The sequence below is a fragment of the Opisthocomus hoazin genome, chromosome 8, assembly GCF_030867145.1.
Source record: "Opisthocomus hoazin isolate bOpiHoa1 chromosome 8, bOpiHoa1.hap1, whole genome shotgun sequence".
Taxonomy (NCBI): Eukaryota; Metazoa; Chordata; class Aves; order Opisthocomiformes; family Opisthocomidae; genus Opisthocomus; species Opisthocomus hoazin.
Genome location: NC_134421.1, coordinates 18,159,792 through 18,185,257, shown reverse-complemented (window position 1 = coordinate 18,185,257; position 25,466 = coordinate 18,159,792). Strand labels below are relative to the sequence as shown.

The following is a 25,466-nucleotide window of genomic DNA, read 5'->3' as shown; positions in this document are numbered from 1 at the left end:
TATTGTATGTAGAAGGATCACAGCACTAATAAGGGGCACCAGTGGAAGCAGAAGTGAAAAGGAGTTGTATTTAGAGAGAGTTCTTTCTCTTTGAACCTCAAATGACAATAGTTCTCTCCTATGCTTACACTTTCAGTTGAGGTTGTAGTGGAATGCTTGGGCAAATACAAATCCGAGTCTTTCTCTTAGCTTTTCTGTTTGTTCTCATTAGAACAAAAGTAACTGAATGATAATTGAACGAGTCAAATTTTTGTAGAATAAAATAAGTATTTGGACACTCAGTGTAAATTCTGACTGCATTGTTTATTGATATTTGATGGATTTTTATTAGATGCACTCAGTGTATTTCTTATGAAATGAAGATTTAACTTCTGCATTTTTCAGAAGAAATCAGTTCACTCAGAAGATCCATTTAATGATGAACAACGTGAGCGGCATGAAGTAGAAATGCTAGCCAAGAAGTTCGAGGCCAAATATGTGAGTTACTGTACCTGTATTAAAATATACAAATATTTAATAATGATAACTTACGATGCTGTAAAGACATTAACATCATTTTTTGTCCTGAATAGGGTTATTAATGTAGTGTCAAATTAATTCTGTACATTTCAGAACTGACTGTCTCATTGTATTTCATTTAAGCAGCTTGAAGCTGCTACAAGCTTGTTAGACAAGTCTGATAAATAGATTTGTCTGTAGGATGTTATAGCTTGTGAAGCTATTATTGGAAAAGCTTCCTGTATAAATACAACTGAGTAATAGATGCAGGTCGATACTCATGATAAATACTGTGCCAGAGGAAAGAATTTTTATGTAGTGGTTTTGTGCACTATTGCACAGCTCTTCTGTTTGGGCTAAATACTGATAAATCTCAATGAATTTCAGACTAGTTTGGAATGCTTCCACAGGAAGTTATTGTTGAATAGTAAGTCGTTGCTTGATGAGTTTGTCTTGTAGCTGCCAGCTGCCCAAAGATACTCTGCTGACTCCTGTGTGGCATGAATGACTTGAACAACACAAAGTAGTAAGATAAAGAGGTTTTCACTAATAAATGAAGGTAGAAATCAGAAAATGTTGACAAAAACCGCACCCAAACAGGTCTTTAAGAATTCGTATGGGTAGGGTTGGGTGATTAATTCTGAGCTGGCAATCAGAACTCATCATCATGCTTAGGCATGCTGATATTCTGAATTACTAATAGAGCACCTCAATAGTGAAGAAGGAAAACAGAAGCAGTCATTTGTATCTTTTACTGTTAATATACTTATCAAAATCTTCGTCCGATTCATTTGGATTTTTTTTCTGGCAGAGGCACATTTCTCTGGGTGCCCAGTCTATACATTCAGTGGAAGTAGTTACTATTTCAGGGCATGTTTGGTATGATACATAACAAAAGTCCTTAAACTGAAAAGAATAATTTTCATCTTTTAGAGGGATCGACAGAACCCAATATACTAAGTGAATTGAGAAGACAGTTCCAGAACACTGTTTACTTTTCATTTGAATGATAAATTATTCTTTGAATGTGAGAAAAATGTTTCAACTGTCCTTTTCTAGAAAACTCATTTTCATAATTCAAGTTAAGGATTTTATAATGTCCTGAAATAAGTTGCTTAACTACAGTAGACGAAAGTCAGTATAGAGCATGTAAAGCAATATACGTAGGAGGGAGTGGTAGTGGAAGCAATCTAATTTTACATATACATTTATGCATACATAAAAGTGAAACGTACATTTATGGACACAACATGGTGTTACTAGACTTACGAAAACTTGAGTTCCATGCTCAGTTGTCATAAAAAGGGGCAAATAGATACATTGAACTATTAGAAAGCAGTAGGTAACAAAAACTATCAATTTACAACATCTAAAATTCATGGTGTACTTGTATCTGGATTATTATTTGCACTTCTGATTTCTTGCCTTTCTCTCATTCTCTGCCATACGTTATGCCCCTCAGCCCCATAGAATTCCAGGAAGGGGAACGTCATCTACATAAGAAACAACTTAATAGGTTAGGGCCACTAAGTATGGAGGGTGGCAAGGGATTAATAGTTCTTGTGTTAGATACTCCCTGTCCTTTCTCTCTTCCGATATGAGAACCATCCATCTCTACTTGCCCTCCTTTCTCAGAGGAATTGCATCTCTGTGCACTGACCCAGTACAATTGCTCATGTTCTGACAACATCCAGCCATCTTCAGAATCTTGTGATGAGATATTTGCTCCTTAGCTTAAACTAGAACAGGGATCCCGTGAAGTAGATACCCATTCTCTTCTCTTTCACAGCGCCTTAGTGTAAGAATAATCACTGGTGGTATGAGAAAGTAGAATTTTTTTTTTGGATTTGCAGGAAGTACTATATCCTCCTTAAACAATCAGGTAGTGCTTATCTATATCCATTTAAAATGGAGTCAGACAGTCTTTTTAATCATGGCACGTGTGGCAATGCTGCTGAAAAATTTGGTGCATGAAGAACAGTCTTCCTTGAAAACTTGTTGATTTTCAGATAAATTCCTGTACTCATAATCAAATCAGTAGAATATTGGATATCTCTTGCAGTTACTAAGAAAAAGCCTATGAATAATCATATTTTTGTAAAATAAGATGCATAAAGTTAATGTACCATTTGTTTACTCGATTATTCAAAACTTTTTTGTAGTTGCTGTACACTTTAAACACCAGCATAAAAATCTGTTCAGAATGGTTCCCATTTTCATTCTTTTGATTACTGTTATTCTCTAGACAAAATCGAACACTCTGTATTGTAAAAGCATGATATTAAATCTCAGATGATATTGTACATAATGTAAGAATTTTTATTGGATCAGAACAAAGGTCCATCTCATGTATGGTAGCGTAGTCCTCTGACACTAGTGGAATCTTGTACTTGAAAGTGCAACAGAGTAAGTGTGCACTGATATTACTTCACTGTGCCTATCTAGTAGTCTGTGGCTTAATTTCTCCCAAAGCCAAAGGCTGCGTGTTTAACTACCCTTTGTGTAGCTTTCTGCCATGAATATGCAAGATCATTTAGAGTTCACGGAATTTCACATTGTGTTCCATGGCACGGAGTACCATAGTGATTATGTTGTATGAAAACATACTTTGTGTTTAAACCTGACGAGTTCAATTGGTGCTCCGTAGTTTCTGTATTGTAAGAAACAGTGAAATATTTCCTGTTCTTCTGCATGTTGCGTGTGATTCTGATGCGATTATCTGAATTCAGCCCTTTCGTTCCCCAGCTGAAGTGTCTTAGCATTGTTACTGTACGGAAGCAGTGTTTTTTTACCTTTGAACATCCTTGCTGGCTTACTGTTCCCTTTTTTGTTCTAATTTCTTTTTTAAATGAAAGGATATTAATGGTAGGATGCCCGGATTTATCAGTGATATAATGATGACTTCTGGTTTTGTTCTCTTACTTTTTTCATAAGTCCCACTTCTTTTCTTTTTTTTGACCACTCTTGGTTGTTGAACAATTGTCATAGAACTGCATGTAACAACCCCAGTGCTTCCTGAGGAGCCTAACAGATTGGGAGCACACTGTTTTTTCTTGGTTGGGTTGTACTTCATTTGTGTGGATTACTTTGCTGTTATTGATACTGAGTTCAACTGATGATTTATCATACTAAGTTCAGAGCAACAGTGATTCTTCGGTTGTCTTTTTTATTTACTACCCTCAGTAATTTGTCATCTCACACCCCTTCCCCCAACACTTAGCCATCTCTGTTGCTTCTAAAGACGGATGAATACACATTCCTTGGTGATTTCACTGATTACTTTCTTTGCCAAAATGAAATATTTTTTTCTACCCTTTCTTTCCTAACCTTAAACCAGACATTTAATTTGAGTGGACCTTCCATCTTACCCCATGATACTTTATTGTCTTTAAAGGACATTTTTAAAGTGTTTGAAGTACTGCTTCCTTCTACTAAAATTCTTTCCTGCTCTGGAATGTATGTTCTTGTGCCTGCTGATTCTGTTCTTTAAATTCTATTAACTTGCTGAATATAGAGATCAGGTTTACTGGTTTATAGGCTCTGCTTGGAAGATTATTCAGAAATGGGCATTGCATTTGCCGCCTTCTAGTCCTGTTGGGCAAAGGTTATTTAAACCTTAGGTTGCATGCCACAGGTAATTTGTCAAACTCGTATATGAGTTTTCTGAATAGTTGCGTGAGTACTATTTGAAGCCTCAGGAACTAGACATCTTGATTTGCTCTAGTGTCATGACTGCTTATGTTCTGGGACAGAAAGGTTGGAGGAACTCTTTTGGGAAAGATAAAACTTCTCTGAACTGCTGCATAGTAAACACTGATGCAGATAATTGCTTCAGTTCTTCTGCAGAAGTCTTGCATCCTTGATCATACGGACTTTCAACATGCTTCGTTAAATGTAAGTGGGTAGAACCAGGCCTGAAGGAAATTCTCTAACTATACATGTAATGGTTCAGATATTTTCATGTATCTGAATACAGGCAACTATTTTAGTCCTGCTTTTATTCATTTGGCTATTATGAGACTTCTTTTTTTGTTAACTTTGTTCCGTATCTGCACTATGTTTGTATGGTAGGCATAATAACAGGCAGGTAGAATGTATTGAGAATTTTTTTTTAATGCCCATACACTGAAATCATAGAACAGCCATTGTTGCAAAAGTATTTTGGACTTGCAAACAAGAATGGTGAGGATTACTTGGGCTTAGCAAGGAACGTGGTACAGAGGCGGATAGCATTACACATTAGTGAGATTAGTAGAAGTAAAGTATAGTTTATGTAGCATTTTTCAGACAGCCTGCTGGCTCAGTCAGAATCATGAGAATTACATAAGCTTTTGCACTGGAGTTTAAACAGAATTCTTAAGTGCTGCCTTTATTTTTCTAAGATATTTTTTTTCTTCTCTCATCTAAACTCGTTTAAAAAGAAAAAAAAAGTACTGCACGTTTTGAGAATGTGCAGTCAGTTGGATGTTTCACCAGGTGAGTTACTATAGGGGATGACAGGACTGATAGGAAAAGTTAGGAATACTTAGCTTGAAAACTTGAATTAAAACCGGAACTCACTTTTGAGGTTTTTCTCCTAGGACTATTGCATTTATTTGAGAGATTCCTGTTTGCTTGCAAGAGCATATGCTTTACTTAATTACAAACTTGAGTTACTGCAAAATCTTATTTAAATGGAGGTGTTCAGATGCTTACACCTCTCATAAAAGAGCAGGGATGAAACGTCCTTTGAACAGTGTCTGCCTACTCACGGTAAAAAGTGGGTTGTGATATTTGGATGTCACAACTGAAGAGACTCATACTTAAAACATGCTTAGAACTGTAGAGTACAGGCAGAGAAGCTGCAGGAGCAAGTCTTCTCGACTGCATGGAAGAACACTGGTTACTGTTTTAATGAAGGTGGTGCGTTTTGGAGAATTTTATCTTTTAAGACTATTATGTTGACGATTTTGACAATATATGGGAGTCAGAAAACTAGGCCTTATATCTGAAGCAGATTCCCATTTGTACAACTCTAATTTTAGATTCCCTGAATGTTTGAGCTGGGTGTGAGTTTTTAATTTACTAGTTTTAACAATAAGACTTTCACATGAGATAAGTACTTACAGGTTAAAATGAAGTTTACCGTCTCCTGGAGGTAAATGAGCCCACAGTCTGTGGTGCAGCTTCTGGTTTTAAGTTACTTAGGACTGGACATGAAATGGTTACTTATCAACTGAGGTGACAGCTCTTACATTTCTAAGGATTTTATCTTAATATATTTTTCTCCAGTTATGTTGTATGAATGCTGTATCTTCTTGAAAGCTCAGAGACACCATATCTGAAAGTACCAGATCAATATTTTTCGCTTTTCTCTTGGGCTTCACTGTTCTGTAGAGAAGCAATCCATCTTGTGCAGGGAAACACTTTATGGAATGCTAGGCTGTCAGTATTTTCTTTTGTAATGACTCTAACATACTGAAAAACTTTACACTTTCTAAATTATCCCAGTCCTTGTATCACTTTTAAAAACATAGGACAGTGAAATATCTCTAAATAGGAAATGTTAGGAAGATCTCGGTCATGCAGAAACCGGGTGGCTAGTGAATACCTTTCAGGGATGATTCTGGTGAGGCTATAATAAAGCACGTTTGCCAGAACTCATTCTTGTGTGAAGTTTTTATTAGTCATCTAGACTGTCTTCAAGAAAGCATCCAAGAAAGCATAACTGCTAATTCCCTGAGTGACCATCCCTCCAATGCCTTATCTCTTGAAGACTTCAGTACATTGCTTCCCTGTTTCCCAAATGATATAACACTTGCTTTGTTTTCAGGGTGGAAAGTCCCACAAACATCGGAAGGATCGCCTGCAGGATCTTATTGATATAGGCTATGGTTACGATGAAACTGACCCTTTCATTGATAATTCTGAAGCGGTAAGTAAGCCTCATCAAGGCAGCAACAAGAAATAAGATAATGCTTTATTTTTTTGATAAAGAAGAAAGGTAAGGGAAAATACTTTGTGCCTGTGTATAACTGGGATGGATCCAAAGGGCGTACTACGTTGGGAATCCAATGAATTATCGTATTTGTAGTCTCATGCAGATATCACTATGCACTGCAAGAATTAAGAAAGCTATTGTTACATCACGTAATTTTCCAGCTTTAGAAAATACATTATTGTTATTTGTGCTCTCCATTTACTGTGGACTGCAATTGCACTGAGTCTGTTCAGTTTCTTGTACTAGCTATCTGGATTATTAGTAGATTACTGGTGTTAGGTGTCCTGCAATAGATCAGGATGATATTCTGCTGATTAAAAGTCAACAAGAATAGGCTGCTTATTCTAAACATTCACTGAATGTATCTGAAAGATTTGAGATAAAACAGCTTGGTTAAACAGCAGGATGTTACTGCTTATTTTGTCTGAATATTTTTTAGAAATAAAAACACATCTTGAGGTACAAGGAAAAAGGTATTAGTTAAGTGCCAGCAATATCAGGGATTTCAGGAGGGTTATAAGAAGGCATTAGAAGATAGCTTAGAGGTGGTATATAAAATTACGAAAATAAGGAAGAAGCTCAGAAGAGAGTGGATGATATGAAACCTTGGAGACCTCTTACAGTTCTCCTTTATGAGATGTCAGGAAGAAGTAGATGTACGGTTTATGAAGTAAAAATGGGCAAATAAACCCAACAAAAAACACCTGACGCTTTAGCTAGCCTACAGTTTCCTCCACTGCTGAGTGACACTTGACAAAGCAGCAATAATCTGCTGCTCTGAAGAGGAGGGAGCTAAAAGTCTGAGTGGGAGAGGAAAGATGCTGAAAAGGAGTTGTGAGAAAAGAGTAAGAAAAGCACAGAAGTGCTTAGCATACATTATGTTGAGCTTCCATGAATGTGGTAGTAGAGCTGGGAAACTATGAAACTTTGTAAAGAGCTTCTGTGAACACTGAGAGGTGAAGTTTCTAGCATACAGATGTTGCAATGAATATTGTTCAAGAACAGTGTCATGCACAGAAGGTGTGCTGCAGAGCTGATACCTTCTTGAGCAAAAGAAGTTCAGCTATTAGCTACAGTGGATAGCAGACTGAGCTCATCTGTGTGTATTGTTAGTTTTGAAGTAGATTTGAAGGCACGTGAACAAGTTGCGTGAACAGTAAGTTTGCTGTAGATGCTTATTGTAGCTTGTATTAATTTGTCCTTTTTCTTAGTCTAGATTAAAATTTTAGTTGAATTTGCCAGTATTAAATGGTCCTATCATTATCCCTCAACTTTTGATTGTGCTGCTGGAACAATATTGGGGCCTAAGCCTTGGTGTATCCTTTCCAAAGGTCAGATTCTGATATTCAGCTCGATAAGAACAGATGTGCTTCAGTCCTGCTGAGAAACCACTTGAGCCTATAGGCTTATCTGGTTTCTCACTGTTTGTTAAGTTAATCATCCTCAGTTTTGAACTTTTATAATACAGAACCCAAGTTGTATCTTTTTTTCTGGATTTATTGTGACCTATCACAATCTGATACATGATTTGAATAACTTTTGGTACTCGCAGTAGAAGTCTCTATCAAAGATATACATGAGTCTAGCAGGGTTGAACACTCACTGGTGTACTAGTGCTTCTTGTGCTGTGTCTCCTTCCAGTGCTGTTCTTGGTACCAGCAGCAGATCCATTAGATTTGCGGGAGCATTTACTTCTGGTATCTCTTGCCAGACTCTTTGCAAGAACATACAAAAGGCAGTTGTTAGAGGACCAGATGGTTGCATCATGTGGTAGCTGTGGAAGCTACTAGGGAGAATGGTGTATTCTCTAAAGATTACTCTTCTGGACAAATCATTATGCCTTGTGTCTGCATTACAAATACAGACTAGTGAGAGACCATCTCTGTTTTGCTTTTATCCCCGCTTCTGTATAGAAAAGGAGGAAAAAAAAAGGCACTGTGTGCCAGCTGCAGTCTAAGTTGCTGTCGCAAAGCTTAAGAGTCTTGTAATGTAGGAGTTAAGTTCAATGAAACCTCTCATTCCATCTCAGATGCAAATGGGAAGTGTTCAGAAGGAAAATCTATGTGTCTAGCTTGCTCATCTTCTGTGTGGTTAGCTATTAAATCGCTGTGTACCCTGAGAAATGTCAGAGCTAGGCCCAGCCTGGACTTCCTTTTGGAAGATACAATTTCTCACACAGAAAAGCTAGAATATCCTGGGCATAAACACTTGAAAAACAAGTATGAGTGCCTCTTGTTCTAGGACTGGCAATCTGTTGTCTCTCTCTGTATCCCAGAAGAAAATAATCGAAAGCTTCCTTAGAATTCTAGTGCTTTTTCTTGTCACAGGTGTGAAAGAAATACTGAGCTCTTTGGCACTGAAACAGATTTATTCCACAGCTTTAGAGATGTCTTGCTTCTGAAAACAGATTTTGAGGTAATGCCATCAAATATTATTCAAGAAATCAAACCAATACAACTCTAAGCCTGTTTTTAGCAGGCATTGTAATTGAGTTAAGTAATTCTGCTTCCTTTGGATCCATTTCTAATTAAGCAGTTTTGTACGTGTAACTTAGATGCATGTATAACAAACAGCATATAACACAGAGCATTTGGGTCTTCCAAGGATCCAGGAAGGCAATTTTTCTGCTTGTTTTCTTTAGGGCAGGGACCAGGGTCAAGTGCAGGGAATCTGCTGATGTCATGATTCTCAGGTCATGGTTTTAATTTGGACCGGAGTACAGACAGGTACAGGACATGCTTTTCTAGAGGAAGATTCTTGGAAGGTGCTGATAGAAGGGAGCTTCTCCTAAGCAAAGAGATTTTTCCTGTCATACTCCTCAAAGGGCACTGGTACCTTGCCTGATGAAGTAGGGTAAATTTTGGGCTGCTTAGTAGGCTAGATTGCTGTTATTTACTTTCTGTGAAAAATGAAAACTATGCATGAGATTCTTACAGATTGGGTTTCATTGTTTACTCTGGAAAGAATCAGTAGTTTCCTAAAGCATAGTAAGGACTTCAGCAGCACGGCTGCATTAAGACCATCAAAGTCCTTGTGGCTACTGAACACAGAAAAGTAAGGGCTCCTGAAGAGCAATTGAGTGGACTCAGACATGAAGCCAACTAAAGGAAAATATTGGAGAAAGGTTATTTGGTACGTATTGCCCTAAGTGACACAGTCATTTCTATCTCCCATCATCTTTCAGACTTGTTTCCCCTTACAGGAAGAAGTGCATAGTTAAGGGTTGCTGTTTGCTTTGGATGTATCATCTGGTATATATCCCGTTCAGTTTTTTTACCTTGCTGTCCTTCTTTGAAAATTTTTAGTTGATCCTGTTTGGAAGAAGTGGCTTTTCATCTCTGAATGCAATTGCAGGCAAGTGGGAAATCCATGCTTCAGTCTATACAGTGGATGTTGTTTGGGTTGAGCATTTTGATTATAGTCAGTGGGTTATGAACTCTTCATTCCAGAAAAACATGTAAATCAAGACCATCTTAGAATTGTTTCTAACCACTATGTAGCAGTTAGTCTGATGGCAAGTCCTAATCTTTGCTTATCCTAATGAACCTCTATGGTAGTAATACACAAAATGTTCGTAACCTGCGAAGAAAGCTGTCCCTCCTCAGTGTTTCCACTGCTTTGATGTTGAAAATTGGCTTTGCTAGAATGTAAACTGCCCAGAACTACATTCTTCGTGGAATGGTATTCCTGTAGATTTCTGCTTCCCCTCTGTTCTTCTTGCATGCACACATATGCACATCAGCCTAATCTGGCTGGACTACTTGCTCTGGTAATGACCTCTGGGTATTTGATTGGTTGAATACCTTCCTGACAGTGTAAGCTTTATATAGCTAGAGATTCCAGGGGAATACAGTGCTCTCTGACCTTTCTGCTATGTAATATGGAACAAGGATCTGAAGTAATACATGGTGCTTAGTGAAAAAGTATGCTGTTTTCTCTTGCTTGGAGGTATTAAGACTTGTACATCCAAAACAAAGACGAGCTAGCACCTTCCCCTGTGCTGGGTAAATGAACGCAGAGGAAGAACCATCCACCTGGAAATCTGGAAGCAGTGCAAACTGTCTTTTAAAGCAGCGATACCAGGTGCCCACACTGACAGAAACTGAAGCAAAACATGAATGCCAAGAGCAATGGGAAGCATGCAGTTTAGTACTTTGGACATGCAGGGCAATATGTCAGTGTTTAACCCAGTCTACTTCATTCATGGTTCCACAGCAGCCTTCTAAATGCTGGTGCAAGAGTCCTGTGCTGCTGGGTGGAGAAAACTAGCCTACCGATGGTTACTCATACATGGAAAGTTTCTCCAAAACAGGTACTTTAACTTAAAGGAAAAACTTGTTTTTCTTTAGCTACATCTTGCCTCAAGAGCTCAGACCCTCTTAAAAGACAGCCTTTCAAGGATTGTATGTTGATTGTAGTGATTCCAAACACACTGGTAAAAGAGTTGCTCCTCTTTCATTTGGGTTTCCTAGAATACTTTCCATAACTTGAGGGCTGAGCCTTCACAAAAATTCTGTCATGATACAGTTTTCCTGCATTTTCAGGATAAATTTAGTTTGCTTCATCTTGTAATCTCCAGGCTTACTAAAGGTGTGACAGTTTAGTATCATCTTCTCTCTTACCCTGGCTTCCCCTACAGAGTTCAGGCTGTTGTGATATAAAAGTTGAAGCTGATGCATTGGCAGTAAGAGCGTCTTGCTTGAGACACTTGAATATCTTGAGATGCTTTTTCCCAGTGAGAATAGTATCTGTTTGGGTAATGGCAGAGCTCAGTGTGCTGATGGTAATTTTTACTTTTTTTGTGGGGTTCTGGGCCAGATGTTTTAGGCCAACTTGATGCCTTGTCATCTCCTTCCTACTCAAAGGAGCTTGTTTTATGCATAGCTATGGAGAGCAGTATTGTTGCTTGAGAAAGATAAATGTCCCTTCAAAAAACAAAACAAAAGAAACTGTCAACTTGCCAGTGTTAGAGACCTATAAAGAAAAATACTGCATATAGGATCCATTATTAAACATACTTTCATGTTGGATTGGGAGATAAATTTGACCTTGCTACATTTTTCCTGTGGAAAAAGCTGCTGTTGTAGACCTCTGTCGCAAACCTCATCCACACCAAATACATGAGGGTGCATTAAAGCTTTTTTTTTGATTCACTATCTCTTTCATTGGCTGTGAATTTGTGTGTTTATATTACTAGTCTGTCTTCCTTATTCATTGTCACTTTGCTCAGTCTTGGAAGTTTTGTGTTTGGGGAATAGTGTTCACTTAGCTGAGTGCACTGTGGTACCTTTAATAAAAGATATCTTGCATGCTTCCCAGGTGTCTTCAGGGTAGATCTGCCAGTTGGCACCTGACATGTCATATGCATTCGAGTGAACACAAGGGCTGATGTCAATTAGAAGATTATTTCTTTGCTTTTTGTCCCTCCTCACCCCAAGATAAGTGTAAAGTGGAGTACTAAAAAAATAAAGGAGATGCTGTTCTGCCTAATGCAGAACAGGCATGTTTAAACTATATACCCACCAGTCCTCCAGTGCAAGAACCATTATGTCTAGAAGGACAAAGGTAGCTGAATTTGCAGAACAAGTCTGATGTTTGTTAAAGCAACAGTAATGTTCTCTTATTCCTTCTGCAAAATATCATTTTTTAGGAAGGAATAAGTAATTTCTTCAACAACTTATTTTTAATCCCGTGTTCTGGCCTAGGTTTCAACCGGGTAGTTTAGGACTGCTCATGTATCTAATGACCTCGGTGTGACAACTGGGAAACTGGAAACTCAGTATCTGCATAGGTACTTGGAAAAAACCTGAGGCTTTATCTGGCTTTTGTAGTAATTGTTTAAATTTGTGTACATCAAGAATGTAGGAGTAAGAAATAATAAAAAAGTAATAGTGACTATACGTGTAGCAACTTCTTGCTTTTTGCTGAATGAATTTTTTTGAAGAGCACAAAATCACCCTTCATAGTAATCTGAGCTACTAGAGGGGTAGATCATGGCCTAGGATCAACTGTTCTTCACAAGCAGATGAATTTATTTAAGCAGCACAAGGAACTGAAGTGTTTTCCAAAAAATATACAAACAATATGATTAGTAATATGATATAAAGGGGGGTTTAACATGCCAAAATAACAGATCGTTGATAAGAGTATTTGTCTTGAGTGTTATATATAGTAAGTCTGCTCTTCATGTTAAATGAATGGAAAAGGAAAGCGTAATTCTTCTACAGAATCTTCTAGTAATTCTGTAACATGAAACCTGAGAGGTTACGTAATACGTTGCATATTTAGTTTTAATAAAAACACTGAGCTATATTTTCAGTGTGGATCAGAGCTGAATCTCAGGAAGAACTGAGTTCAACAGATAAAGGTGGTCACATGAGCGGTCATACATTTTGTAACTTAAGCGGAAATATTTTCAGGATAAGAATGTCATCTCCTTGCAGTGAAGGTCACTTAAGATAATAGCTTGACTCTGGTGACTGGTGAAAGGGTATAAAAGGTGGTGGTCATGGTGAGAACAAAACAGGGCAATATAGATGTATATTGGTACTTCTCTCAATGTGCTCTGATAGGCTGACAGATTACAATATCCTGACTACTAAACTAGGATTCTCCTAGGAGACTATGCTATCCTAGTCTAGACTACCCTGAGCCAGGTATTATATCTTTTATTTAACAGTCTGTTATGTCTTTTTTTCCTGTTGTGCTTTGCTAGCTGTCAGTTGCCCCAGGATTCAAAAAAAAAAAAAAAAAGGAAAAAAAAAAACCAAACCAAAAAAACCAGAATAACTTGCCTATGCGTTTCAGAAGAGGAATCTTCTTTACCCCCAGAAAGCTCTTTCTGCTTGCTTTTTGATGTTGTCTTGGATTAGAAAAGCAATGTATTGTTCCCCCTTAACCTTAACTGTATGGATATTCAGCCCATTTGACTGAAGCAACAATATTTGACATAACTTCAGTAGCTTGACTTTATTCAGTGGGCTAATGATGATCAAATAATAAACATCTCCGCTCCCAAAGGTGGTTAGAGCCATCTCAAAAATAAACTGAACAGGGAACAAAAATAATCCGTGAATGTCTTTTTATCTAAATAATACCAGTTTCATAACAAGTAATCTACAAGCTACATTTCTTAAAACACCTGGACAAGTTTGCAGCAAATCTCATTTCCATAATTTAATACAGAAGTGTTAAAAAGCTTTTTAACACTTCTATACTTTTATAGTATAGGTTGTTCTCTGGAAGGGAGCTGAATGAGGAGGATCATGGTTGAAATACCTGAACACAAGAGTAGACAATATTAACATAAGCTACTGCTATGTACTGTGGGTCTGGATTTCAGAACTAAATTTTTACAATCTGTCAAATGTCTCTGTTCTTCTTGCTGTAATAATGAAGTTGAAACTGCTTAACTTATTCTTAAAAGAAAACTTAAATTATCTTATGCACGTAAACATTTAATTAGATTAATGGCTCTAGAAGCATAGTAATGTAGCTCAGGGACAATAGTTGAAAATAACTCACAGACCGATCTGCTTTTAGATAATCAGACAATGTATCAATCTTACTCTGTTATCTGCAGAATGATTCCATAATCTTTTGTGGGACAAATCCATGTTCGCAGAAGTCAATCATGTATGAAGTCCTGTCTGTTTGTAGGTCTGCAAATTTTAATTCTCAGTCTTGGAATGCGTAAGGAAGAGCAGAACACTGCAGAGGGCTTAAACTATTTTCTTTAATAGGATCGTTTCTGCAATTTCATATGCAGGAAAAGCTAGTGCAAAGCAAAAGTCTTGAAACCAGTTCATCAGAAGATTTCGAAGTTGCTAGAGCTATGTTCCCTTTAGCTGAGAGTCCTGATGAAACTTTAAAATGAAGTTTAATCTAGCTGTTGCCAATATCTTATACAATCTTACTCAAATTTTCTATTCAGTTAGGGCGCTAGAAAATAGTAAGCCTGTCTCGAAAGAGGGAGTACTAGGTACACTGTGATCTGCAGGCCCCAGTTTTAGGTAAGCTGAAAATAAAATGAAACACTGAGTTAAGTTATGCGTTGTTCAGTAGGCTGAGGGCAAACCAGATTTTTGTAGGAAAAAGTAAACTCTCTGAAGGGTTAAGGAGAACTGAATATCAGAAGGGTCTTCAAAAGTCTGACAGAATTCATAATCATCAGCAGAAGCTGTTGAAACCTCAGCTGGTAGATTACACACACATCCACATCTTGCTGACCTTTTTTGCCTGACTGTTATGGTATAGTTTGTCCTTCTGTGTATTGAATGAATTCTGCCTTCCTGGTTGCCTTGTTCCTATGGATCTGTGCCACATAGCATGTTAATCATTCTATTCGTCTGCTGTGATTCATGGCTTCCTCACCTGTGGACTGTCTTTAATCCCTACTTTTTACTTATGTGTTCTCCAGGGCTTCTTTTACTGCTCTGCAGCCAAGTCTTTACTGTGTTTCCTTTACTTGTTCTTCGCTTCTTATAATGGTCCCAGCTTTGACTGTTTTCTCCTTCAAACTTGGCAACTACTAGATTCTTCTGTTTTGATGCTGTGCTGCCCCAGCCTCACCAGTTCGGTTCACACCCTGTCAGCTCAAAAGGGAAAGGCCTGCTCTGTCTATTAAGCACTGCGGATAATCATTTCTATTCTTTCCCTTTCATCTTCCTTGTACGTAATGAAGCTGGTTCTGAGACCTGTGGAAAAACATCAGGTGTCTCTGAAATTCGTAGGCAGCTTCCACTCTGAAGTTTATTTTGCACCTCCTACTTTGCGTGATCATCCTGGTCTCTTAAGATGAATGACAAGTCCACAACTAAGCCACTTTGCTTTTATTTTGTCCAATTAATAGACTCTCCTGCTTTCTTGCTCTAGTCTTGCGTGTGATCTTAGGATGTTGCATAGATTCTGTGACCACTTTTTCTTTCCCTTTCTGTTCTGCTTTTTAAGCCTTCCAGGAAGATAAAAGGTGATGACTCATGGAAATTTCTAACTGCTTATTCAGATCAAATCCACATAGGTCTCCAGTTCAGGCTCTTTCACTAGCTTCCTTGTTGAAATATACATTCACTGTTTTCCCCTTCTAGATAAGTCTTCTTCCTGTCATAGTGCTTTTGGTAGCCTAGACTTTTTGGTTCTTGAACCATGTATCTTCGGTATATTTTGCATGGCAAGCAGGGGGAAATGAAATAAGCTGGTAGCTGACACTCCACTTTGCACTATGTGTGTTAGCTTCATATAGGTGAGCTCAAGTCTTCGGTTGATGTTGTGGCCGTTGAAACTGCCTACTGCTTTATCCAGTTGTGGAATTCTGTCTTAACAGACATGCAGTGGGAGGCCTGCTGGTTCAAACTTCAGAATAACACACACATTGTTTCCTTCTGAAAGATCTTAATCATTTGGCTGTGCTACCAAACATTTATTGCTTGCAGCTGTAACTCAAAATCGACTTTTTTCCTCTGCCGGAGTGCATACCTCTTAGGTGTGTCAAAATCTTAGCCTTTCTTTCAGAGGGAGGGCACAAATTGATTCTTAGTCATTGTGCTGTTATTGTGTCTTTCTGGTACTTTTCTAACACTTTTTAGGTCCTGTAAGTGCTTCCTCTGTATCTTTGTTGGCAAGTAGGTGTCTCAGGCATTCTGTTGTTATGCTTCCAGACAAACTATAGCTTCCAGAGTTGTATTTGTTGCTTATACCATCTTACAATTTTCAGTGTTTGAAAACTAAGACCACTAGTTCGAATTTGGAGTAGTTCAGAACAACATCATCCTTCTGCGAAGTGATAACAGCATTGTCAAGGCAACTCTTCCTCAGTTCTCTTGCAAACACTTCCATGGCTTGCTTTATTGATACTTATGCATACAGTTAGAATGAATCTGTTCATCCTCCCAGCCTTTTTGAGAGTTTGCTGTTAACAAGATTTCCTAGAGATTAACAGCTTTCTGGTAATACTTGGGGAAGGATGTCATTCTGAAGAGGCTTCTGGTCATGAAATAATAAAATTACTATTGTCTTCCGCTATACTTGATGTTGACCACTTTTCCTATGTCTTTGTATTTCAATATTTTTGAGATACAGTTTTGTACTTCTGACTTGGAAATTCCTTCATAAACACTGAGTGCTTTTCAAAATTGAGTGTGTATAAGAGTTTGAAACCTTCTGTGGTTTTAAAACTGTCTAAACAGAGTGAGAATATATCTGACTTTGAACAAAACAAGTGCCAATTCTGGTATTTGCATAAGAGGCAAAGTCATATTCAACACCTAAAACTGGAAATAAGCTAACAGATACTGTGGCTAAGTTTGTCACATCTTGGATATCATTTTGAACAAAAGAAAATTTGAGAGAACTTTGTAAGAGAAGTAGGTTTTTGAGCAGGACATTGTGGTTAGAGTTGGTACTAAATGTAGCGTATTGGAACATCTGAACATATCAAGAGCAATGCAGAGATTAGTATTAATGAAAACTGTGGCAGTCTTAATGAAACAGTATAATCTGAGAAGGGGTTTTTTATGCTTAATTTACAAAAACATCTCTACTGTCTTCAATTCTATTTCCTGGATAATAATATCTAGTTCTGTAAAATTCTGAGATAGATTAGGCTTCAGAGCAGATTAGGCTACTTCAGAGCAGCCCTGAGGAGAAGAACTTGAGGTTGTTCGTTGATGAGGAGCACAACATGACCTGGCAATGTGCGCTCACAGCCCAGAAGGCCAACCGTATCCTGGGCTGCATCAAAAGCAGCGTGGCCAGCAGGGCGATGGAGGTGATTCTGCCCCTCTACTCTGCCTTGGTGAGACCCCACCTGGAGTCCTGAGTCCAGCTCTGGAGCCCTCAGCACAGGAAGGACACGGACCTGTTGGAGTGGGTCCAGAGGAGGGCCACAGAAATGATCAGCGGGCTGGAACGTCTCTCCTACGAGGAAAGACTGGGGTTGTTCAGCCTGGAGAAGGCTCCAGGGAGACCTTATAGCAGTCTTCCAGTACTTGAAGGGTACAAGAAAGCTGGAGAGGGACTTTCTGCAAGGGTATGTAGGGATAGGACAAAGCTAATAGCATCAAACTGCAAGAGGGGAGCTTTAGATTAGATATAAGGAAGAATTCTTTACTGTGAGGGTGGTGAGGCACTGGAACAGGTTGCCCCAGAGAAGTTGTGGATGTCCCCTACCTGGAAGTGTTCAAGGTCAGATTGGATGGAGCTCTGAGCAACCTGGTCTAGTGGAAGGTGTCCCTGCCCATGGCAGGGGCTTGGAACTAGATGATCTTTAAGGTCCCTTCCTACCCAAACCATTCTATGATTCTTCCACTGTAATATAATAGTTGTTCAGACTGTCATCTTTTTCAAAAATATGGAAGAAATAGGTTCTGGAAATAACTGTAGCCATCGCTTACAGATAACTTAAAGGGCCTGTGATAAAAGTTTATGACTAATAGAAGGTAGTCTGAACTGCATATTGTCTCATGGATATTTAATGGAAGTTGATAGAGGCAAGGTTTTTCTGTTTTTTTACAAAATTTGTTTACAACCAGTGATGTTGCTGATATGTCTGTAAGACTGTCATAAAGGAAAACAAATCATTCACTATGTGCTTGCCTACTTCCTGGACAAAAAAAAGTGAACAATGAAGTTGCTCATAGGCAGGCAGGGTATCATTGTTCATATGGTTTATGTATCTTGAGATTTAACATCTAGCATAATGTAACATGCTCTCAGACATAATGTTGGGGGGGGGGAAATTTGAAGGTTTTGGGGCTTTTTTTTGTCCTCAGTAGGGCAGAGGGAGGAATGACTCTGTGCTCATCCTCACTTCCTTCAGAAAGTGGTACTTTTAATGCTGTAATCCTGTCTTTTCTTCAAAAAAAATGAAGGGCATTGTTTTGAAAGTAGAAAGATCATTCTGTGATATTAATGTTCTGTGCCTTGGTTAATAAGTTTTCAATAGTATTACTATCCTGTCGCTATTCTAGCAAGCTGTTCTGTGTGCTTGTATATAATTTTTCTTGTATATGGGCTGGTAAATGAACCACACATTTATTTTATTAAGAAATGTTTATAAACTCATCTTCTTTTTTCTGCCCAGTATGATGAATTGGTTCCTGCCTCCCTGACAACCAAATATGGAGGGTTTTATATCAACACTGGTACACTGCAGTTCCGCCAGGCATCTGACTCGGAGGATGAAGACTTTGCAGAAGACAAAAAACATAGGCCACCTAAAGTGAGTGATTTTAAGTATGCTTTTTGTACAGAACTTAGAGCTAGGTGGACATTAGGAAATGCTTAATATGCTTAGAATGGCTCAGATGAAGAGGCTGAAAGCAGAATGATGCACAGTACTGTTCGACTGGATTTTCTGTTTTGTGGCTCGTACTAGTATTCAGGAGCTAATTCAAGATGTCCAGAAGCTGTCCACTCTTGTAAGACTAACCATCTCTTTAGGCAGGCTAGCAAGTTGTGTCCATCTGTCTTGAAGTGGCAGACAATTCTGTGATTTTACCAGAATTTTATTATGAGAGATGAGAACTTAAAATTCTCCGACACTGCTTTTATGATTTTGCACAAAGCTTGCATGATTTGAAGTTGTTCTTAATATTCAGAGTAACACTTAAAAAAAGTATCTGTTAAAAGAAACTCAGTGCATAAGAATAACTATATTAAAAAATATATACAGTCTTTCTCAAACAGTGTGCTGTTCTATGTACTTAGACAACTTATGATCAATGCGAACGTATTGCTTGCATATGACATTCACAAGTTCCATGCCATTCCAAGACCTTCCTGCTTTCTGATGTCCTTTCCCACTTTGCCATTCTTATATTGGATCTGACTGGGATGGAGTTAACTTTCTTCATAGCAGCCCTTGTGGTGCTGTGATTTGGATTGGTGACTAAAATACTGTTGATGACACACCAAAGTCTTGTCTTCTGCTGAATAATGTTTGCACAGTGTGAAGAAGGCTTTGTTTTTCCCTACCCTGCACCAGCAGGTAAGCTAGAGCTCAGCAAGAACTTGGGAAGGGAGACAGCTGAACTGAATTGGCCAAAAAGATGTAGTTACATACTGTGTAACTGCATACTTAGCAGTGAAACTGTGGTAGCAGAAGAAAGCAGGGGTATTCAGTCTTTCTAGGTAGCCATTGCTCAGACTGGCTGGGCATGTCTGTTTGTGCCTTAAATCACAGAATCACAGAATGGTAGGGGTTGGAAGGGACCTCTGGGTATCATCTAGTCCAACCCCCCTGCCGAAGCAGGGGCACCTAGAGCGGGCTGCACAGGACCGTGTCCAGGCGGGTCTTGAATATCTCCAGAGGAGGAGACTCCACAGCCTCCCTGGGCAGCCTGTTCCAGTGCTTTGTCACCCTCAGAGGGAAGAAGTTCTTCCTCACATTCAGACGGAACTTCCTATGCTTCAGTTTGTGCCCATTGCCCCTTGTCCTGTTGCTGGGCACCACTGAAAAGAGTTTGGCTCTATCCTTCTGACACCCACCCTTCAGATATTTATAAGCATTTATAAGGCCCCCTCTCAGCCTTCTCTTCTTCAAGCTAAACAAGCCCAGCTCCCTCAGCCTTTCCTTGCAGCAGAGATGTTCCAGCCCCCTCATCATCCTCGTAGCCATCTGCTGGACTCTCTCCAGTAGCTCCTCATTTTCTTGAACTGGGGAGCCCACAACTGGACAGAGTACTCCAGATGAGGCCTCACTAAGGCAGAGTAGAGGGGACGGCGAACCTCCCTCGACCTACCGGCCACACTTCTCTTAATGCACCCCAGGATCCCACTTCTTGCCTTCTTGGCAACCAGGGCACAAAGTATTATATATACAAAAAGTATTTGCTTACTAAAAACTCTGAATTCAGTAACTGTTTAAAAACTATTAATGATTGATACTTGTCAGTAACTGTAATTTCTGTTAGGAATCCAGTGGTACCGTTTACGCCCATTGAGGTGGGTTTTTTTTCTGGCTTTGAATTGGAAAGTGTAAGGAAAACTAAATCTTTCTTGCTGTAAAAGTCCTTTAGGGTGGAAGAATCATTGTCCTGTATTTTATCTCTTTGCTAGATAGCAAAGTTAAAAGAAAATGAAGATCATGGAATGAAGAAGCGCAAGCGGAAAGATGAAGGGACAGAAAAGGAGAAGAAGCCTCGGAAAATGAAAGTTCCTAAGCAGTTGGGGTAGGTTTCTTTCTTTAGGTGAACCCTTGAATTGTATGTGAGGTTTGGTTTGAAGATTGCGTGTCATAGCAAGATTTTCACAGAATTTCAATATTCAAAATATTGAAAATTCAGTATTTTCAGAATATTGTATTTTTAGAGTATAATTAATAGCTAATAGATTTTGATTTTGGAATTTGTGTGGGTTTTTTGCATGAAGAAGTCCTACAAGCTAATTTTTTTGTCCCCCAAAATTTTGAGTAAGGAATAATAAAACAAGGAAAGGTAAATTACAGAAAAGAAATTTTGAGTCTGAATAGCGTTATCCATCATTGTTCTATCCAATGTCTTATATAGCACTAAGAATTACATCTTCTATTGAAAAATAATTTTCATACTATCCCTTGGTTTCGAATCTGGAAAACTATAAACATAGCTTATTCAACATGTTTATTGCTATCTTTGTGTGTGTTTTTTTGAGTTCTGGTGCTAGCACGGAAGGATTAAGGTGGTGAGTTTTTTAATTGGCTTCTATAAAACTGTTGTAGGGAGAAAGTTGTCTTATTATGAGTATTCAAGTTGGTATTGAAAACTTATTGGTAGTATTTTTTTATGAAGGTGATGAATTGGGGGAAAACGCTCAGCGCACAGATGTTGAGCCTGAATGTCAAAATTCTTAGTAATGCAGGGATTTTTTTTGATGTACACAGTGTGCCTAAACTTAAATCTGCCTGCCACCATTCAGGAGTATGAGAGGCAAGTTTAAGTATTTTAGTAGCATAGATCAGCCATTAGTTTAGCAACTGTGCCAACTTCTCCATAATTAAATTGACAAGTCAAAAGTAAATAACCTTTGCCTTAGTGTGTACAGAACTCAAGAAAACAAATCAGTTGGAGAGCATGAAATCACATGACTAGCAAAGGTTTATGGGAGTAGATAGTCTAAAGATGGAAGCACAAAGTATTTGCTTCTCCCCCCGATAATTTTTGAATTCTACTAAACTCCCAGGTTTTTGTTAAAGATTAAGGCCTCAAAAGTCACATGAATTCTAATGAAAGATTTCTTTCCTCTGCAGAGTAATGGCTTTAAATTCACACAAGTCTGAAAAGAAGAAAAAGAAATTGTATAAAGACTCACTCTCTCTGGCTGCCATGATCCGTAAATTTCAAAAGGAGAAGGAAGCCATGAGGAGGAAGGAATCTAGTCCAAAATCTCCAGTGACTGTTGCAACCTCTACCCCTAGTAAAATTCCTTCCTCCTCTCTCAGTGCAGGAAACGATATCTCTGACTTGAATCTTAGGATCAATGATCCTGTCCTCTCCATATTTGGTAGCACGAATGAACGTGAGCTCCTGCAAGAAACTGAAAGTGCCCTGGAGATGCTGGGAGACATTGACTTTGACAAGTTGCTTGATGGCACTTCTGATGGCAGCCCAGTATCTGAGCTGTCAGGAGAAAATGGAAGTGTCACTCAGGCAACCTACACCTCTCAGGTCATGACACCCAAGCAGGTGCCTGCCCTCCCAGAAGGTCTGCCTGTGCTACTTGAAAAGCGCATTGGAGACCTTCGAACAGTAAGTATGAATTCACTGATAAGGGATTGCATTCAAGAATCTGAGAGAACGAGGAAGAATAATTAGGGCCTGAGTTGTCGTCCTTGGATTGCTGACTGAAACTCTAAAAAATGTAGAATTGATCTTAATGTCAATCTTAATGGCTGTACTTAGATGAAAATGGGCACAGAGGTGGTGCCGGTCAGTTGTTAAAACCGTGTTTGTTTCATAGTGGAGACAAGGTTTTCTAAATCTTCTGTGTACAATAACTTGTAATGTTTGTTATGTTTTTTCCATAATGGAAAGATCAGTGTTACTGTAACTTGAATTATTAGTTGGAGGAATGGATCGGTGTTTTCTTACTTTGGAGGAGGAAACCTGAAACACAAGTACAGCTTACAAATCAATGTCTCAAATTTTTGGCTTTGTAACATAAATGCTAACTTGCCAGTTTAAAAAAAAACAAAAACAAAAAAAACCAAACAAACAACCCCAAAACAGCAACAACAACAACAAAAAAAAAAAACCAGCAAGAAACACCATCCAGCCACAAAAAGAAAACCCACAAAGCTGAATATTTTCTTTTGGAAGGTTAGAGTGGAATCCAAACTTGTCAATATTAATGAAAAGTATTAAATCCGCAGGTTACAAACATCCCAATAGCTTATTGAGCTTATTGTTCCTGGTTTCAGTTGCTGATGTTATCTTAAGTTGAGAATAAATTTGTTGTTTAATTGTGCAGCTTCTGATATTAAAGCTTTTCCTTATTCAGAATGCAGTGCAGCTTTTCCTTACTCAGAGCAAGATTTTAGAAAGCAGTTCAAGTTACTGTCTTTTTGGGGAAAAAATAATTTAAACAGTAGCAGAGCTTGCTTTACTACAGGTTAGAGTAATGATAAAACATAATGTTTGTCTTAACTGTATGCAAATATAGTGTTCTTAGTGATTTTAAAATGTATCAAGGTAAATACAGCCAAGGGGTTACTATTTACTAAAGTGAGAGAGATTATTTTGTCTACCTTTGAATATTCAAGTTAATTTTGTTATGAATCTACAGTAAGCTTCTAGTAAAACTGCAGAACAACTGGATTAGGCCAAAACTTGGGAAGTGTTAGTGGCCTGCCCCAAATTCCTGCTGCTTCACTGTATAACAAACCCCACCCACTTGGAAGAAAGCTTTAATTCAGTGGCTCTTGGAAAACCTAACTTTTCTGCTTTTGGTCACGTCTTCTGCAAGTTTGGTGCTGGCTGAGCAGAGCAAGTCTACCCATACATTTGGGGAAAAATTAGACTGCGTGTTGTCTTAAAGATTGCAACTTCCTTATCTTCTGCAAATTGCAATAAACTTGACAGGTTATCAGTGGGGGAAAATATCTAAAAAGCAGGAAAAAAAGAAATGAGTCTTGACACACCAGGCTCACAGCTCTAGTGCTCTTTACTGCAAAGAAGGCTAAGAAGTTTATAAAGCTGTAGGAAAAAGCCTGTGTTCCATGAATGGAGTATGATATATCTTTATTTAAAAAGAAAATAGAAATACTTAGAAAGCCACTGACTAAATACAGTAAAAACTTCCTGACTTCCTTTTGTAGACTGATGCTTTCTAGTTCCCTAAGTGGGCAATTCTGAACTACCATAACAGAAGACAATATTGTACACAAGCAGGAAAGTAGTAAAATGGCTTTTTTCTGTTGTGAAGGTAACTGTCAAGATGATCTGTCTGTGGAACAACAACAAAAAAACCCAAACCCACAACCAAAAAAACCCAGTTCAGTAATAGCGATGCAGGTTTTGCATCTGCCAATGTTGCTCTCTTCAAAAGCCAGCAACACTGTCTAGTAGAGTAGTATAATGCTGAAATCGGCTTTTAAGGGTATACCTGGAACCACCATGCCAAAGCATATCTTTTCTTCCACTTTATGCAAACCAGAAGATGATGATAATCCTTGTGTTAATTACATTTAAAGGTACTGGACTTAAGACTTTGAAACTTGTATTTTTCGTATCCTATCACTTGTAAACATCTATAACCTTTCTAATTTTTTTAGCAGGACAAATGCTTCAGTATTCTTAAAGAGATAGTAGCATCCTCTCAGCAGCTGAATTTATGGTAGAAAGTAGTGAGCAGAATGCAGTCCTTACAGGAACTTAAACTCTGGTATCGATGTTCATGACTGAAGCAGTAAAGCATTCAGGCAATGGGCTACCTTATGGTTTCTGATAAGTGTCAGACTCTCTTGTTTTCCTGTGCTGTGTAGAGTTCACAATTTCAGAAAATATTTTTTTCGGACTTAAATGGGTCAGTTACAAAGAGCAAGAATAGTAAGTATTTCAGAGTGGTAAAGGAATTTTATGAAGTGAACACTTGCATTTATTTGTAGTTTTTAGCTATGATACCACAAGTCACTAAAATTTTTTTTAAAAGGCAGAATTAGAGATTTTTTTATTTATTTGAATATTCAGCCTCATAGCATGTTAGCTACCTCTAATGTTTGTCAGTCACTATAATGATATCACATTTGCCTACTTTTCTGCATGTATATCCTTTTTCAGCTCCTTTAGATATTCGCTGTTTGGTCCCAGTACCAGAATATAAGATGACGATAAGCTTCTAAAAGGCTTTTTCTCTTCTATAAATCTGCAGAGTGGATGAACACTAGACAGAGGATCTTACTGATTTATGTAGAATGGTGTAGAGAGTTGGCTTTCTACAAGCTGTCATTGTTTGTGAAAGTAAGAATCTATGTGATAAGAACAAAGGTAAAGGGATTCTGCATGGGAATTCCTGCAAGATCAGTAAAAACTTCTAATAAAAGGAAATATGTATAGGAATAAGGCTGTCTTTTTCTTTTTTTTTTTTTTTAATACTTCCCACCCACAAGCAGACTCAGAAAGACCAGAGAAAAATACTAAAGAGATGTAGTCTAAAGCTGGTGGGAATGCTGGACAGCACCAGAAAAGAGGGATGAGGTATTCCTCTATCATACGTAATCCCTTTGTAGAAATTGCAATGGAGGATTGAGATGGATCTGAGAAGGCTGGGAAGTTGTAACTGGGTGAGGCACATAAGAGATAGAAAAGGAACCTTTTATAGATTGAGAGCAGAAATGTGTTGATGCTCCTGTCAAGCAGTGCTTCTCTTTCTAAAGCAAACAGTGGTAGTGGACTGTTGCTGGTGGTGAGATAACGAAACATGTCTACCATTTTCTTTCTTCATGGTTATTGAAAAGATGAATGTGTTAACATCAGTGATCCAGGCAGATTCTAAATAGAATTATTGTTTGCCCTAC

At 38.3% G+C, this 25,466-nt stretch overlaps 1 protein-coding gene across 2 annotated transcripts in view; it reads left to right on the top strand.

Annotated features, from left to right (window-relative positions):
* Positions 1 to 25,466, top strand: part of UBN2 (ubinuclein 2) — a 55,070-nt gene that overhangs the window by 4,590 nt on the left and 25,014 nt on the right. For both annotated transcript variants that reach the window (XM_075428163.1, XM_075428164.1), the window contains 5 exons: positions 385 to 477; positions 6,311 to 6,412; positions 18,558 to 18,695; positions 20,534 to 20,646; positions 21,702 to 22,200. In XM_075428163.1, coding sequence (XP_075284278.1) covers positions 385 to 477; positions 6,311 to 6,412; positions 18,558 to 18,695; positions 20,534 to 20,646; positions 21,702 to 22,200 — 945 coding nt within the window. The remainder of the gene's footprint in view (positions 1 to 384; positions 478 to 6,310; positions 6,413 to 18,557; positions 18,696 to 20,533; positions 20,647 to 21,701; positions 22,201 to 25,466) is intronic.